We start from the raw sequence: 13,859 nt of genomic DNA on the forward strand, positions 1-13,859 counted from the left end.
GTAATATAAAGGCACCACAGTCTTATACTAACAGTTCATAAAAGTAGTACATTAAACATTCTTTCATGCAATATCTGATAGCATGAGTGGGGAAAACAATCCTGCAACTGACATGATTAACTGAATATTTCTCTTGAGTTAATGTCCATAGAATTGCGCCTCACAATACAATCCTATGTACATTTATCTGGCTCCCTTTAAAACAGTGGACTGACCTATAAATAAACATAAACTATACATATCCTGAACTCCCCCCCAATACACACAATGGTCTATATGATGATGATGATTATTATTATTATTATTTATATAGCGCTGTAGATTGGCACAGCGCTGTACATAAAACAGCTGTACATATGTACATATGAGATACAGCTGTACATATGAGATACAATCCTAACCTTAGACAGGTTTGTGCATTCCTGGACACATTTTCTAGTTAATCACATATCTGCAAGAAAATGCCGAACTGAATGACACAAGAGATTACTACACTATGGAAGAGTCTGGATGCTTTCTTGCATCTTGTAGATTTATAGTCCTGGTTGTAGTCTAAAGAGATTTAAAGAAACATGAATATGCAATGCCATGTAATCCACTGATATCCAGCTCAACTCTTGGATAGGTTGGTAGGATGGTGCAAGCTGAAGGTAAATTCTGCTTTGATAAATGATAAGATTAAAAACTTATAGAAGTACATGTATTGCTGTGGTTCATGGCAAAGCAGAGAAACTACAAGAAACATTACACCTTCTTTTACTCCTAAATGTTATTAAACCCTAGCCAACCTGCCAAGACACATTTAGAAGTCAATTTTTTAAAAAGTTGTTCAAATGTTTCTATATACTGTACTTACAAGACATAAAAGAAGTTGCATGGATCAAAATAGGAATCAGAATAACATATTTCTGACATACATGCAGACATAACTCAGTTGAATCTTTGTTTCAACTAGGCAGTCATAGAAGCATAGAATGAAAGAGTTGGAAAAGATCCCAAGGGCCATCCAGCCCAAGCCCCTGCCATGCAGGAACTCACAATCAAAGCACCTCTGGCAGATGGCCATGCAGTCTCTGTTTAAAAATCTCCAAAGAAAGAGACTCCAACACACTCCAAGGGAGTGTGTTCCATATTCTGAATCTGGTTGAAGTGTGGCTTCACTAAATGAGTAGCATGGAAATCAATGGAACAAGCTAATTGTGACCAGTTGGGTTAACTAGAGCTCTTATGTTGATTGTGGATTATTATTTGTTGTTGAGAAGAATTCATAAAGCATAAAGAAAGGCCTGTACATTCTCTTGTTCATTGATAATCCATATCTCTGGTGTCCAGTTCTCCTCCTCCTCCTCCTCCTCCTCCTCCTTGTTTTTACTGTTTTCTATGGGTCCCCTGTCTCAGCTGGGCACTGAAAAGCTGCCAGACTTCATGCTGTTGCGAGTATATAGGCCTAATAGTAAGAGAACACACTGTCTAATAAAGAAATTGTCTAATAAAGCTTGGCTACACCAAAATGTATGAAAATCCTTCCACATAATTAAGATGATGGGGGTTCATAATTCATTCTGATCTGGGGTCTATGAGTATACTATCATTTAACATGGAATATCTGTTATAAACCCCTTTTCTGAACTGGTAATCTGAAAAATGGTTTAAGGTCCTGTTATATATGGATTAACAAATAATTAACAAATATGAATTGTTCAAGTTACATTCTGGCAAATATAGAATAAAATTATTACTATAATTTTGGTTCAGATACTGACAATTATTCTTGGACTCCAAGGTCTTTTCTTGAGAGTTGTAATGTTTGGGTCTTCAGCATTTGAACTCACTAAACTATTATCCCTTAATGGCTGCAATGGTAAATGTTCTTTAGCAATATTTCCAGATGAGATGATACTACCACAGGGATCCACATTGGTATCTCTGGTATGTCTGTGAGGTTTTGGTGTGTTGAATTGGATTAAAGGAATTTCGTTCCTTCTGGTCAAAAACTGGGAGTAGGGTGGTGGATTCATATTGGGAAACAAAGGTTGTTTAGCTTTTCCTAAACTTACAAGATAATTGTATTTGGGAGACTGATAAACATCATAACCATTTTCCAGGGCCCAGTGTTTGAAAGTGCAATCGTCATAACTGAAGTAATGCTGGAGAAAAAACAAACACAAAAATAAAGACAAGTATTAAAATGCAAGCTGAAAATTTGGGTCCCTTTCTTCATGGCATTTTCATTATAAATAATCCCTGAATGTTTTAATAATAAATAAATAAATAAATAAATAAATAAAAGTTTTATTTCTATCCCAATTTTTGTTTAAAACAATCAAAGTGGCTTACAAGAGTTAAAATACAACCATATAAACAAAATATCCCCCCTTAAAAGACAATTAAACAATATAGAATTTAAAATTACAGAATAATTAAAACCAATAAAAGTGGCAGAGTCATAATATATATGTGGGGGAGTTCTATATGGCTTTTCTGATATTTGATTTCATTATTTTATATTTTAACATTTTTTAACTGATGTACAAGGATATTCATAAACACTCAGTGAAATTAAGATTAGGCATTATTTTATATATGATACAATGTTTTTGTACTTTTACTTTGTATCTGTCTATCTGTCTTTAGAAAAGCAACACAAATCCCAAAAATTTACCAGACAGTGAATAAGCATGATGTACAGATATAGGATTGGTGACACCTGGCTGAACGAGACAACATCTGAAAGGGATCTAGGTTTCCAAGCAGACCACAAGTTGAACATGAGTCAACAGTGCGATGCAGCAGCTAACAAGGCCAATGCGATTTTAGGCTGCATCAATAGAAGTATAGTGTCTAGATCAGGGGTAGGCAACCTTTTTGAGCCGGGGGCCGGGTTGCTGTCCCTCAGGCGACTGGGGGGCCGAAGCCGGGGGGTGGAGCTTCGACCCTCCAGGGCGGGGCCACGTGCCAGGGGTGGAGCTTCCACCCTCCGGGGAGGGGCCACGTGCCGGGGGTGGAGCCTCCACCCTCCGGGGCGGGGCTGTGTGCTGGGGGTGGAGCTTCCACCCTCCAGGGGCAGGGCCGCATGCCGGGGGCGGAGCTTCCACCCTCCGATGGCCAGGCCTCCCCATTTTTGCTGGCCCCTGACGGGGCCTCAGGCGCCGTCAGAGACCGGCAAAAAAGCTGGGGGGGGGGCTTGCCAGCGCTGGAGGACCCCCTGGAGGGCCCCAGAGACGGCAACGGGCCTCCCAGAGGCCCCCTGCCGCCCTCGGAGCCCTCCTGGAGGGCCCCAGCAATGGCACCGGGCCCCCCAGTGGCCGCCTGCCGCCCTGGGAGCCCTCCTGGAAGGCCCCAGAGATGGCAGCGGGCCCCGCAGAGGCCCCCTGCTGCCCTGGGAGCCCACCTGCAGGGCCCCAGAGACGGAGGCGGGCCCCGCAGAGGCCCTCTGCCGCCCTGGGAGCCCGCCTGGAGGGCCCCAGAGACGGCAGCGGGCCTCCCAGAGGCCCCCTGCCGCCCTGGGAGCCCTCCTGCAGGGCCCCAGGGACGGCAGCGGGCCCCTCAGAGGCCCCCTGCCGCCCTGGGAGCCCACCTGGAGGGCCCCAGGGACGGCAGCGGGCCCCTCAGAGGCCCCCTGCCGCCCTGGGAGCCCACCTGGAGGGCCCCAGGGACGGCAGCGGGCCCCGCAGAGGCCCCCTGCCGCCCTGGGAGCCCACCTGGAGAGCCCCAGGGACGGCAGCGGGCCCCGCAGAGGCCCCCTGCCGCCCTGGGAGCCCACCTGGAGGGCCCCAGGGACGGCAGCGGGCCTCCCAGAGGCCCCCTGCCGCCCTGGGAGCCCTCCTGCAGGGCCCCAGGGATGGCAGCGGGCCCCGCAGAGGCCCCCTGCCGCCCTGGGAGCCCGCCTGGAGGGCCCCAGGGACGGCAGCGGGCCTCCCAGAGGCCCCCTGCCGCCCTGGGAGCCCTCCTGCCGGGCCCCATGTACGGCAGCGGGCCCCACAGAGGCCCCCTGCCGCCCTGGGAGCCCACCTGGAGGGCCCCAGGGACGGCAGCAGGCCCCGCAGAGGCCCCCTGCCGCCCTGGGAGCCCTCCTGCCGGGCCCCAGAGATGGCAGCGGGCCCCGCAGAGGCCCCCTGCCGCCCTGGGAGCCCTCCTGCCGGGCCCCAGGGACGGCAGCGGGCCCCTCAGAGGCCCCCTGCTGCCCTGGGAGCCCACCTGGAGGGCCCCAGGGACGGCAGCGGGCCTCCTGGAGGGTCCCAGAGACGGCAGCGGGCCTCCTAGAGGCCCGCTGCCGGTGCCGCCGCTGCCGCGGTGGCCGCTCTGGGCGCCGCCATTTTGGGCGGCAAAATGGTGGCGCCCATAGCCCCAGAGGCCGCTATGGGCGCCGCCATTTTTTCGCCCAAAATGGCGGCGCCCAGAGCGGCGAAAAGCTGCGACGGGCGGCCGCTGCGGCGGCGGCAGCAGCGGCAACAGCAACCGGGGGCCGGTAGCCAGGCCTTTGGCCCGCGGGCCGGAGGTTGCCGACCCCTGGTCTAGATCAAGGGAAGTAATAGTGCCACTCTATTTTGCTCTGGTCAGGCCCCACCTGGAATATTGTGTCCAGTTCTGGGCACCACAATTCAAAAAGGACGTTGAGAAACTGGAGCGTGTCCAAAGGAGGGTGACTAAAATGGTGAAGGGTCTGGAAACCATGCTCTATGAGGAACGACTTAGGGAGCTGGGGATGTTTAGCCTGGAGAAGAGAAGGTTAAGGGATGATATGATAGCCCTGTTTTAACACTTGAAAGGATGTCATATTGAGGAGGGAACTAACTTGTTTTCTGCTGCTCCAGAGACTAGGACCTGGAGTAATGGATGCAAGCTACAGGAAAAGAGATTCCACCTCAACATTAGGAGGAACTTCCTGACAGTAAGGGCTGTTCTACAGTGTTCCACACTCCCTCGGAGTGTAGTGGAGTCTCCTTCCTTAGAGGTCTTTAAGCAGAGGATGGATGGCCATCTATCAGGGATGCTTTGACTGAGATTTCCTGTATGGCAGGGGGTTGGACTAGATGGCCCTTGCTGCATCTTCCAATTCTATGATTCTATATTTTAAAAAACTTAGTTGATTATACTATTCCACAGAGTGCATGAAATTTTGGAGAAAGAAAGAGGCCTATATTGCAGTTTATGCACTGAAAAAAATAGATACCACATATGATAAAACTCTTACATGTTCACAAATTTTGTTTAATCATTATTTTTTTCTATGAGGGTTAAAGGTCTATTTCTCCAGCCCTCTGGAGTTAATCTACAATTCCCTTTCCATTCCAGGACTATTTCCATCCATGGGCCATAGAAGACAGGCATGAAAAAGCAGCTCAATCCTGCTTTTTCTGAAAGTGGATCAAAACCACACTGTCTGCACGACTTGCTCTCAAGGCAGTCTGAATACACACAGCCTGACTGCACAGCATGGCATCTTTTTGTCACCTCCCCACTATACATGTGTGCTGTTGCACAAACACACCACCTGCAACCTCCAAGTACCTTCCATGGCTGCCCAGATGCCATCCCATTGATTGGCCACACATTCACACATGTGATGCTCTGCCAATACAGGGCATCAGTGTGTGAGTGATACATTGGCAAATCACAATCATGGAGGCTCCCTTCACCCTCTGTCACATCTGGTTTGTGTATCTCATAATTAAATCCATTGGAGTAGTCGCACTTACATTTTTTTGCTTTGCTGCAGCCCTGCACTCATGTCGGGTTGTTTATATGCAAACACAAAGATGCACATTCTCCTGGCTAAACCAGAGTGTCCTGGCTTCTTTTTGCTCCATTTTTAGTCCTGGAGCACAGCTTTATTTTGGTTTCTACCTGCTTTGGAGGCGTGTGTCATATAATTGCCCCACCTTCAAAGAAGCTGGAAGCCACTTTATTTTGCCTGTCTGTTTCACCCCTATGTTGCCAAAACAAAAAAAGACAATTAAGTCCTTGTATTATTAGCTTTTAATTTCCTCCCAAGATAATAGAATTTATAGAAAAGACAACATTTGGAGATTTGTGACCCCTTTCAAAACAGTGAAGGGTTCCCAACAGGTTTAAAACATTTGAATATTATCCTAGTCAGTTGCTCTGTGTTCTTACAAATATTCTATTCCCTTTGTTCCCCACTGCCCACCCCCATATTCTCTATAGCACACTGATGGTGATGTACATGCAGAAGGAAGTTGAGGACATCCTACGTTGATCTTAGTGTTTAATAAGATCAGCAAAGAGGAGCAAGTGCTTGAACAAAGCCAAACCAACCAGAAGTAAAAGGGACAATAGCTTTTTGGAAAGCACAAGAGAATCATTTACTTCAGCTCCCAGACATACAATACAGGCCTCTTGTAAAAGCTTTGCTGCATGAAGAAAAGCTGTCAGGTAATTTTATATGAATATACAGACTCACCGATCCAAAGATGTCCCCATTGATGTCCATACAAAGGAAGCGTCCACTTTTCACACCATTTATTACTACATAACCAGTAGCTTCAGATTTGATCATCAAGGCACCTGTAAATGAAGTTAATGAATATTAGGAAGTTATTTAATAACTTAAATCATAGGTGGTGATTGTAGAGGCCTGAGCCAACCAAAAATATTTTTGACTGCTTGCCTGGCAGTTTTAGCAAATTTTAGTAATGTTCCAACAGATTGCCTGCCTGCAAGTTCAGTAATAAACAGATTGTTTCAAGTTGTAAGGAATGGAAATAGCAGCATTCCAAACTATATCTATTTTTGAATTCTGCAGGCAATACATATGTATGTTCATACTTGAGCATTTGGGGCCTATAACTTTGAAATTCATAATCCTAATAGCCATCAGTTTGTATCCCAAAATAAACTTCCAGCCCCAGATCATTGTCTCAAGAATAAAATGGAAGAATGAAAGTAGACAAAGTCCCATGTGCTGTCTGATGGTCCCAAAAATTATTTCTTAAAAAGCCCAATGCATTATCACCAATTGGCTTTCTTCAGGGGCAATTCTCAGAAATTCTCAATACTTTCTGGAGTTGCAGACTATAAAAGTGGACCTTCTGATATTAAAAGAAAAGGAATTAAGTGAGCACAACAATATAGAAGCTAGACAGTTTGCCATTAATCGGCTCAGTATATAAGGACATAAAGATGATGATAGAATCATAGAGTTGGAAGGGACCTCAAAGGTCATCTCATCTAAGCCCTTGCAGGAATCCATAGCTAAAGCATCTTATGAGGTAGGGATCCAATCTCTGTTTAAAGACCTCCTGAGAAGGGAAATCCACAGTTCTCCAAGGCAGTATATTCCAATGCTGAACAGCTCTTACCATCAGAGGTTCTTACTAAAGTTTAAGCAGAATCTATTTTCTCATAATTTGAATCCATTGATGTGTACCCTACTCTCTGGAGCATCAGAAAACCAGCTTGTTCTATCATTTATATGGCATCTCTTCACATATTTAATGACAGGTATCATCTCACCTCTCCATTTCTCCAAGCTCCAAGATATCATATCAAATTTCCAAGTTAAACATATCCAGCTTTCTAAATTGTTCCTCATAGGGAACCAACTAGTATAAGATACAAGAATAGGAACAACAGCCCCACTTCTCATAAGCCATAAAGATGGTACTGGAGTGTGCTATGGATGGAAAGGCTCCTGTCAGTTTCTAGATGGTGAAAAGATGTGCGATTGTAGTAGATGACTCCTTGTTGAGGGGAACAGAAGTAGTGCTGTGGTGAATCATAGAATTACAGAGTTGGAAGAGATCACAAGGGCCATCCAGTGGCGGCCCCCGGCTCAAAAAGGTTGCCTACCCCTGGTCTAAACCCATTTGTATGATTCGACTCTAAGACTTTTCATCTTATGTGTAAAAAAAGCAAAAACATATTGGATTTTGATTCATAATTGATATCAGAAGATCTTAAATATAGGGTTTCAGTTGATGCCAGAACCCTTCTTATTGTTGGAAGAATAAGCCAAGAAAAAAAATGGAAGAATAATGCAATATATGATTACAGCTGGCATACTATTACAGTGGACTCTTGTTATATGCTGGGGTTTGGTTCCAAGATCCCCCGTGTATAACAAAATTCATGTATACTCAAATCCCATTAAATATAATAATATATTTATAATAAATATAAAAACAAAATGGTGTCCCTTATTTTAAAAAAAATGGAAAATCAAGGTTTGATATTTGAAATTTATACTTTTTTGAACATTTTCAAGCCATGTGTGTTTGAATATAAAAATCCATGTATAAGAAGGGCAGACTGTATATACATAGAAATGGAAGACTACAGAGATTCCATTGCAAGATAATTAATGAAAATGTATAATCTAGCTGAAATAGATACATTTACTGTTTTGATTAGTGAATAATAATTAAGTATTTTAAATAAGGATTACTCAGTGATCTATTTGAGGGATTATTGGGATAAACTGTCTATAATTGGATTTGAAGGTTAGTAGGTTTATATAAGATGTAGAAGAACAAATTAGTTTGTGGCAGACCCATCAGTTTGAAAGTTGGAAGCCATTGCTTTCTCTCCCCCTCCCCTTTTGTTGTTTTTGTTTGTGTAGTGTTGTTGTTAGTTGTTGTTGCTAGTGTGTGTGTGTATGTGTCCAGTAAATGTAGTTTTATGTATTAAAATTATTTTTAAAATAAATATACTTTTTTAAAAAAAATCAATAAATATGAATAAAAGGAAATCCTAGTCAGAATGCCTTTAAACTAGTTACTCCATCTATAAAATGAATAATATATGGGCTGTGACGATATCATAGATTACCACTAGCATGAAATAAAAACAACAGACTTCCTGTTTATTCCCAATGTTTGGTATTTAGAGGTCTACCAAAACTCTTACCACATCTTTACTTTCATTTTCCTCTGCCCACATGTTTTTATATATACTCATACATATACACCTGCCACTTCAAAAATAACATGCTATGCATTTGATCAAGCGGTCACTAGTCCACTAAAGCTTAAGTCATAATTTTTGTAAGGTTCAACAAAACCAAAAATCTTTAATATGCAATAAAACTTTGCTGCTTTTGCTGCTCATCTACTCTTCTGGAAATTACATGTTGTGGCAATAAATTCCAGAAGTGTAACTTGTGTAATACTGTGTACAAAAGTGCTTTATTCTATCTATCCTGCATCTACTGCTAAGTTACCGGGTGGAAGACTCACTAGTCTTTCTTCATATAAACTTTACCAGAGCTTAGAAAAGTTACCTTTTGAATTACAAATATACCCAGCTGGCATTTCCAGAATTTCTGGCTCTGCTTTTATCATGTTTTTTCTGAAACATTTTCTATGGTACTTACTGTAAATGGTTTGATAAGGACTTCCATCCACGTAGCCATTGGAGTTAATTTGCAGGTGGAAGCTATTTCTTGCTGTGGATGTGTACAAGTGCAGCAGGCTGTCTGTGTTTCCCCAATTGGGGTTGAGCAATGGTGAGGCATTGGGGAAAGCAGCAACTGCCTCCCAACCATATACTGCAAACAGCATGAATTTCAGGAAGTTGCACTGGATCATGGTGTTCTTCTTTTAGTGGCTGCAGCAGTACCTCTAACTTGATCCTTTCTCTGTCCTTCTCCCTTTTGTCTTCCTTTCTGTTGAAGTATGATGCCTCAGATAGGGTACCTACAGTTTGGCAACAGTTTTATAATGGGCAGCTGAGTGACTGGTGGGGGAGTAGCTCTTTTTGGATAATATTTTGAGAGTGTCATGAGACCTCAACAACTCATGAAGAAAAAAGAGAGAGTTGCATGTAGGTTTTTCAGGAAGGTTTATGCGGTTTTCCAAGTAAACTTTTGGACACTAATAACATGTTCAAACATTATCTGGAAAAAAACCTCTGACATCAGAATGCTTCCCACTGGCTGGATCGTGACCAACACATTCATTTGCAATGCAATGACATCCTGATTTCCCCCTTTTCTCTACAGCTGTTTCCACACACTTTGGGCTAAGGTCTAAGTATCTGATTAGGCAATTTTGATTCTGAGGCACTCGTCCTACACAAATGATCAAGACATGGCTAGAAAGCAAATGTTTTTAAAAGAGATTGACTAGCCAATACCAGTCCCTACATGCCAGGAAATGGAAAATAAGGAAGTGTCTAATAAATCATTTTTTGATCTGCTGCTTGAAGTGACAAACAGAAAATCTTTCTGCTTATTCATTACTCTTCTGTTGTAAAGACTGGGAGGTGACATGCGTGCACTCTTTAAATATCTTAAGGGCTGTCATAGAAAGGAGATGACAGGCCTGTTCTCTGTTGCCCCAGAGTACCCACTGAGTACCCAGGTCTAATGATCTGAAGCTACAGGAGAGTTGGACATTAGAAGGAACTTCATGTCAGTAACAGCAATCCAGCAATGGAACCAATTGCCTGGAGAGATGTTGGGCTCTACTGCTTTGAGCAGGGCATTGGACTTGATGGCACGTGAGGCCCCTTCCAACTCTATGATTCTATGATAGAGGGGGGAAATCACCAAGGAGAAATTTAAACAAACAGCTAGCACATGTAGGGGTAAAGTCAGAAATGAGCACAGAATGAGCTCAGGCTTGCTAGAGAGGTTAAGAACAACAAAAAGGACTTTTTTGGGTATGTCAGTAACAAAAGGAAGAAGAAGGATATGGTTGGGTCACTGCATGGAGAAGACAGTGAAATGCTAACAGGGGACAGAGAAAAGGCAGAGGTACTCAACACCTTCTTTGCTTCAGTGTTTTCAGAAAAGGGAAAGGGTGCTCAATCTCAGGAAAATGGAGCAGAGGACACAATAGTAAAGATTAAGTAAAGAGGAAGTACAGGAATGGCTGGCTAATCTAGACGAATTTAAGTCTCCAGGACCAGATGAACTACATCCAGGGATATTAAAAGAATTGGCAAATGTAATCTCAGAGCCATTGGCAATAATGTTTGAAAACTCCTGAAGAACAGGAGTCGTTCCAGCAGACTGAAGGAGGGCAAATGTCCCCATCTTCAAAACGGGAAAAAAAGAGGATCCCAACAATTATCGTCCAGTTAGTCTGACATCAATACTAGGAAATATTCTAAAGCAGATCATTAAACAGAGAGTCTGTGAACATTTAGAAAGCAATTCCATAACCACAAAAAGTCAACATGGGTTTCTGAGAAACAGCTCATGCCAAACTAATCTGATCTCCTTTTTTGATAAAATTATCAGCTTGGTAGACAAAAGGAATACTGTAGATATAGCTTATCTGGATTTCAGTAAGGCCTTTGACAAGGTCCCCCATGATATTCTTGCAAACAAGCTAGTAAGATGTGGTCTAGACAAGATAACTGTTACATGGATTTGTAATAGGCTGACCGGATGAACCCAAAGGGTGCTCAACAATGGCTCCTCTTCATCATGGAGAGAGATGACTAGTGGGATGCCACAAGGTTCTGACCTGGGCCCTGTGCTATTCATCATCTTTATCAATAACTTGGATAAAGGAATAGAGGGCGCACTTCTCAAATTTGCAGATGACACCAAATTAGGAGGAGTGGCTATTACCCCGTAGGAGAGGATCAAAATTCAAAATAATAGATTAGAAAGCTGGGCCAGGACTAACAAAATGAACTTTAACAAGGAGAAATGTAAGATACGAAAAAATGAAATGCATAGATATAGGATAGGAGACACTTGGCTTAAGGAGACTATATGTGAAAGGGATCTAGGGGGCCAGTCTCACTTGAAGTATAATCTGCTTTCCTATCCAGCTCCGCTCCGCTCAGCGAAGCGATTCCAAAAGGTCCCTCATTCTCACTATGAAAAGGGATCCTTTGTGGAATCACTTTTTTTGGTTTGGCATGCTTGTTGTTCCCATTAGTGGGGGCCAGGAAAGGCAGGGCAGCCCTTCAGCTGGCCTCCCACCCCAGAACCCCTTTGGAAGGCTGTGGCCCCGACTTAACCCTTTACCTCAAACAAACTGTTCTTAAGAAAACCCATGTTTTTTTGCGTTTGCTCTGCTTTATTTCCCCTGGAATTGGTCCAATGAGGATCAGAATTGATTTCCAGTGGGAACTAGGGGCATATACCCTGGATCACGAATCAGAGCTAATGGCAGTGGGAATGAGTCCTAGGAGTCCTGGGAACAAGTAGAACATGAGTGTGATGCGACAGCTAAAAAGGCCAATGCTATTTTAAGGTGCATCAATAGAAGTATAGTGTCTAGATCAAGGGAAGTAATAGTGCCACTCTATTCTGCCTTGGTCAGGCCTCACCTGTAATACTGTGTCCAGTTCTGGGAACCACAATTCAAAAAGGATGTTGACAAACTGGAGCATGTCCAAAGGAGGGGCACCAAAATGCTGAAAGGCCTAAAAACCATGCCTGATAAGGAAAGACTTATGGAGTTGGGTATGTTTAGCCTGGAAAAGAGACGATTAAGAGGTGATATGATATCCCTGTTTTAGTATTTGAAGGGGTGTCACACTGAGGATCGAGCAAGCTTGCTTTCTGCTGTTCCAGAAACTAGAACACAGAACAATGGATGCAAGCTACAGGAAAAGATTCCACTTAACATTAGGAGGAATTTCCTGACAGTAAGAGCTGTTCCCAACAAACCATCTTTATTGGACTCATTGTTCCTCACTCCTTCCCTATAATATTGCTAGTGACAGGCAGCTTGTTAGAGGTCCTGAAGTGGAGAACATCATGCAGGAGCCCCAAGGCTCGCCTGTTTAATCAACCTGTCATCCCTGGTAAGTCCAGTTGAGGCCTTTGTTCAGCTATTGCTGGCCCAGGCCTAGAAATTACGGAAACTGGTTCTCTTTATGTTCTATTCAAGGACTACCCTTGCCTTCCTCTTAAGCTGAGAGAGTGTGACAAGTAGGTTTCCACGAGTAAACAGGGATTTGAATCCTGGTTGAACAGTCCTAATCCAACACTCAAACTGCTTCACCATGCTGGCTCAAAATCATATCATGGTCTTATTTATTTAGCTCTCTGCAAAAGAAAGTCTCAGCCTCAGAAGTTCAGCATCAATTGCAAATCCTGAAGAAACCTTGCCAAGAAACCCCTATGGTAGGTTTGACTTAGGGCCACCGTAAGTTAGAAATGACTTGAAGGCACACAACAACAACAACAACAATAAAAGAAGGCATGGGTCTCCCCTGTTCTGTTCATTTCTGGTCTTAGTGCCCACCTGCTCGCTCCTCTTGCCTATTGTGGGGCTACACCTGAGTGCAGTTTACCATAACAAAATGGGGAACACGTTATGCTAGAGAGAGAGAGAGATTGGTTCTAACAGAAAGAATACATGGTGTCTTGATTGAAACTCTGATGTTTTCTGGCAATTTAACAAGCAAAACAAACTGGATCTGAAGAGAACTAAGATGTCCAACGTACCCCTACTAGCAAGAGTTTTAACCAGATGTGGATTTTAAAACTACATGCATCTTGCTTAGCTCTGCAACAGAGATCTGAAATAAGGAGATGGAACTAAAATGGAAACTGAGTCATGGGAGAACTAAAAGATGCAAATGGCTCCTTTCCCAGAATGTTGATTTGTTGTTTTAATGTATACATTCTTCATGAACATCACATTATAAGTGGCTTTGTGCTTGAAATATATAGGGAGATTGATTCACAAATTCAATATTCTATTTGCTGTACCAAGGGCCAGTGTTTTAACAAAATTGGACTACACATCACAGGAGATCACAGCATTCTTCGTTTGAGACACTTCTGTCTAGAGCAGAAAATCTACTAATGAATCCCCTAATTTACACTATGAGCATAATAATAAACTAATAAAAATATTCTTGTTGTGAGGATTACTGAGAACATGTATCTGAAATTCTTCTTCGTGGTCTCTGCGAATCATACA

The 13,859-nt window shown here is 43.3% G+C and overlaps 1 protein-coding gene across 1 annotated transcript; it reads right to left on the minus strand.

Moving 5' to 3' along the window:
• Positions 1 to 1,352: 1,352 nt before the first annotated feature.
• Positions 1,353 to 9,712, minus strand: LOC149312535 (fibroblast growth factor 23-like). Its single transcript, XM_089524841.1, has 3 exons — positions 9,335 to 9,712; positions 6,425 to 6,528; positions 1,353 to 2,147 (listed from the first exon to the last, which is right to left on the minus strand). The coding sequence occupies exons 1-3, from the start codon at positions 9,546 to 9,548 to the stop codon at positions 1,752 to 1,754; spliced, it is 714 nt and encodes a 237-aa protein (XP_089380967.1). The 5' UTR covers positions 9,549 to 9,712; the 3' UTR covers positions 1,353 to 1,751.
• Between the last annotated feature and the right edge of the window lie 4,147 nt (positions 9,713 to 13,859).

This window comes from Sceloporus occidentalis, unplaced genomic scaffold (assembly GCF_023333645.1).
Source record: "Sceloporus occidentalis isolate IW3139 unplaced genomic scaffold, rSceOcc1.0.p SCAF_5, whole genome shotgun sequence".
NCBI classification, from domain to species: Eukaryota; Metazoa; Chordata; class Lepidosauria; order Squamata; family Phrynosomatidae; genus Sceloporus; species Sceloporus occidentalis.

Excerpts from the sequence above, each read along its gene's own strand:
- LOC149312535 (XM_089524841.1), bottom strand. The coding sequence starts at position 9,548 with ATGATCCAGTGCAACTTCCTGAAATTCATGCTGTTTGCAGTATATGGT. Across the intron at positions 6,529-9,334 it reads TCCTTATCAAACCATTTACA|GTGCCTTGATGATCAAATCT; the intron begins GTAAGTACCATA and ends CTTCATTTACAG. Across the intron at positions 2,148-6,424 it reads ATGGGGACATCTTTGGATCG|CATTACTTCAGTTATGACGA; the intron begins GTGAGTCTGTAT and ends TTTTTTCTCCAG.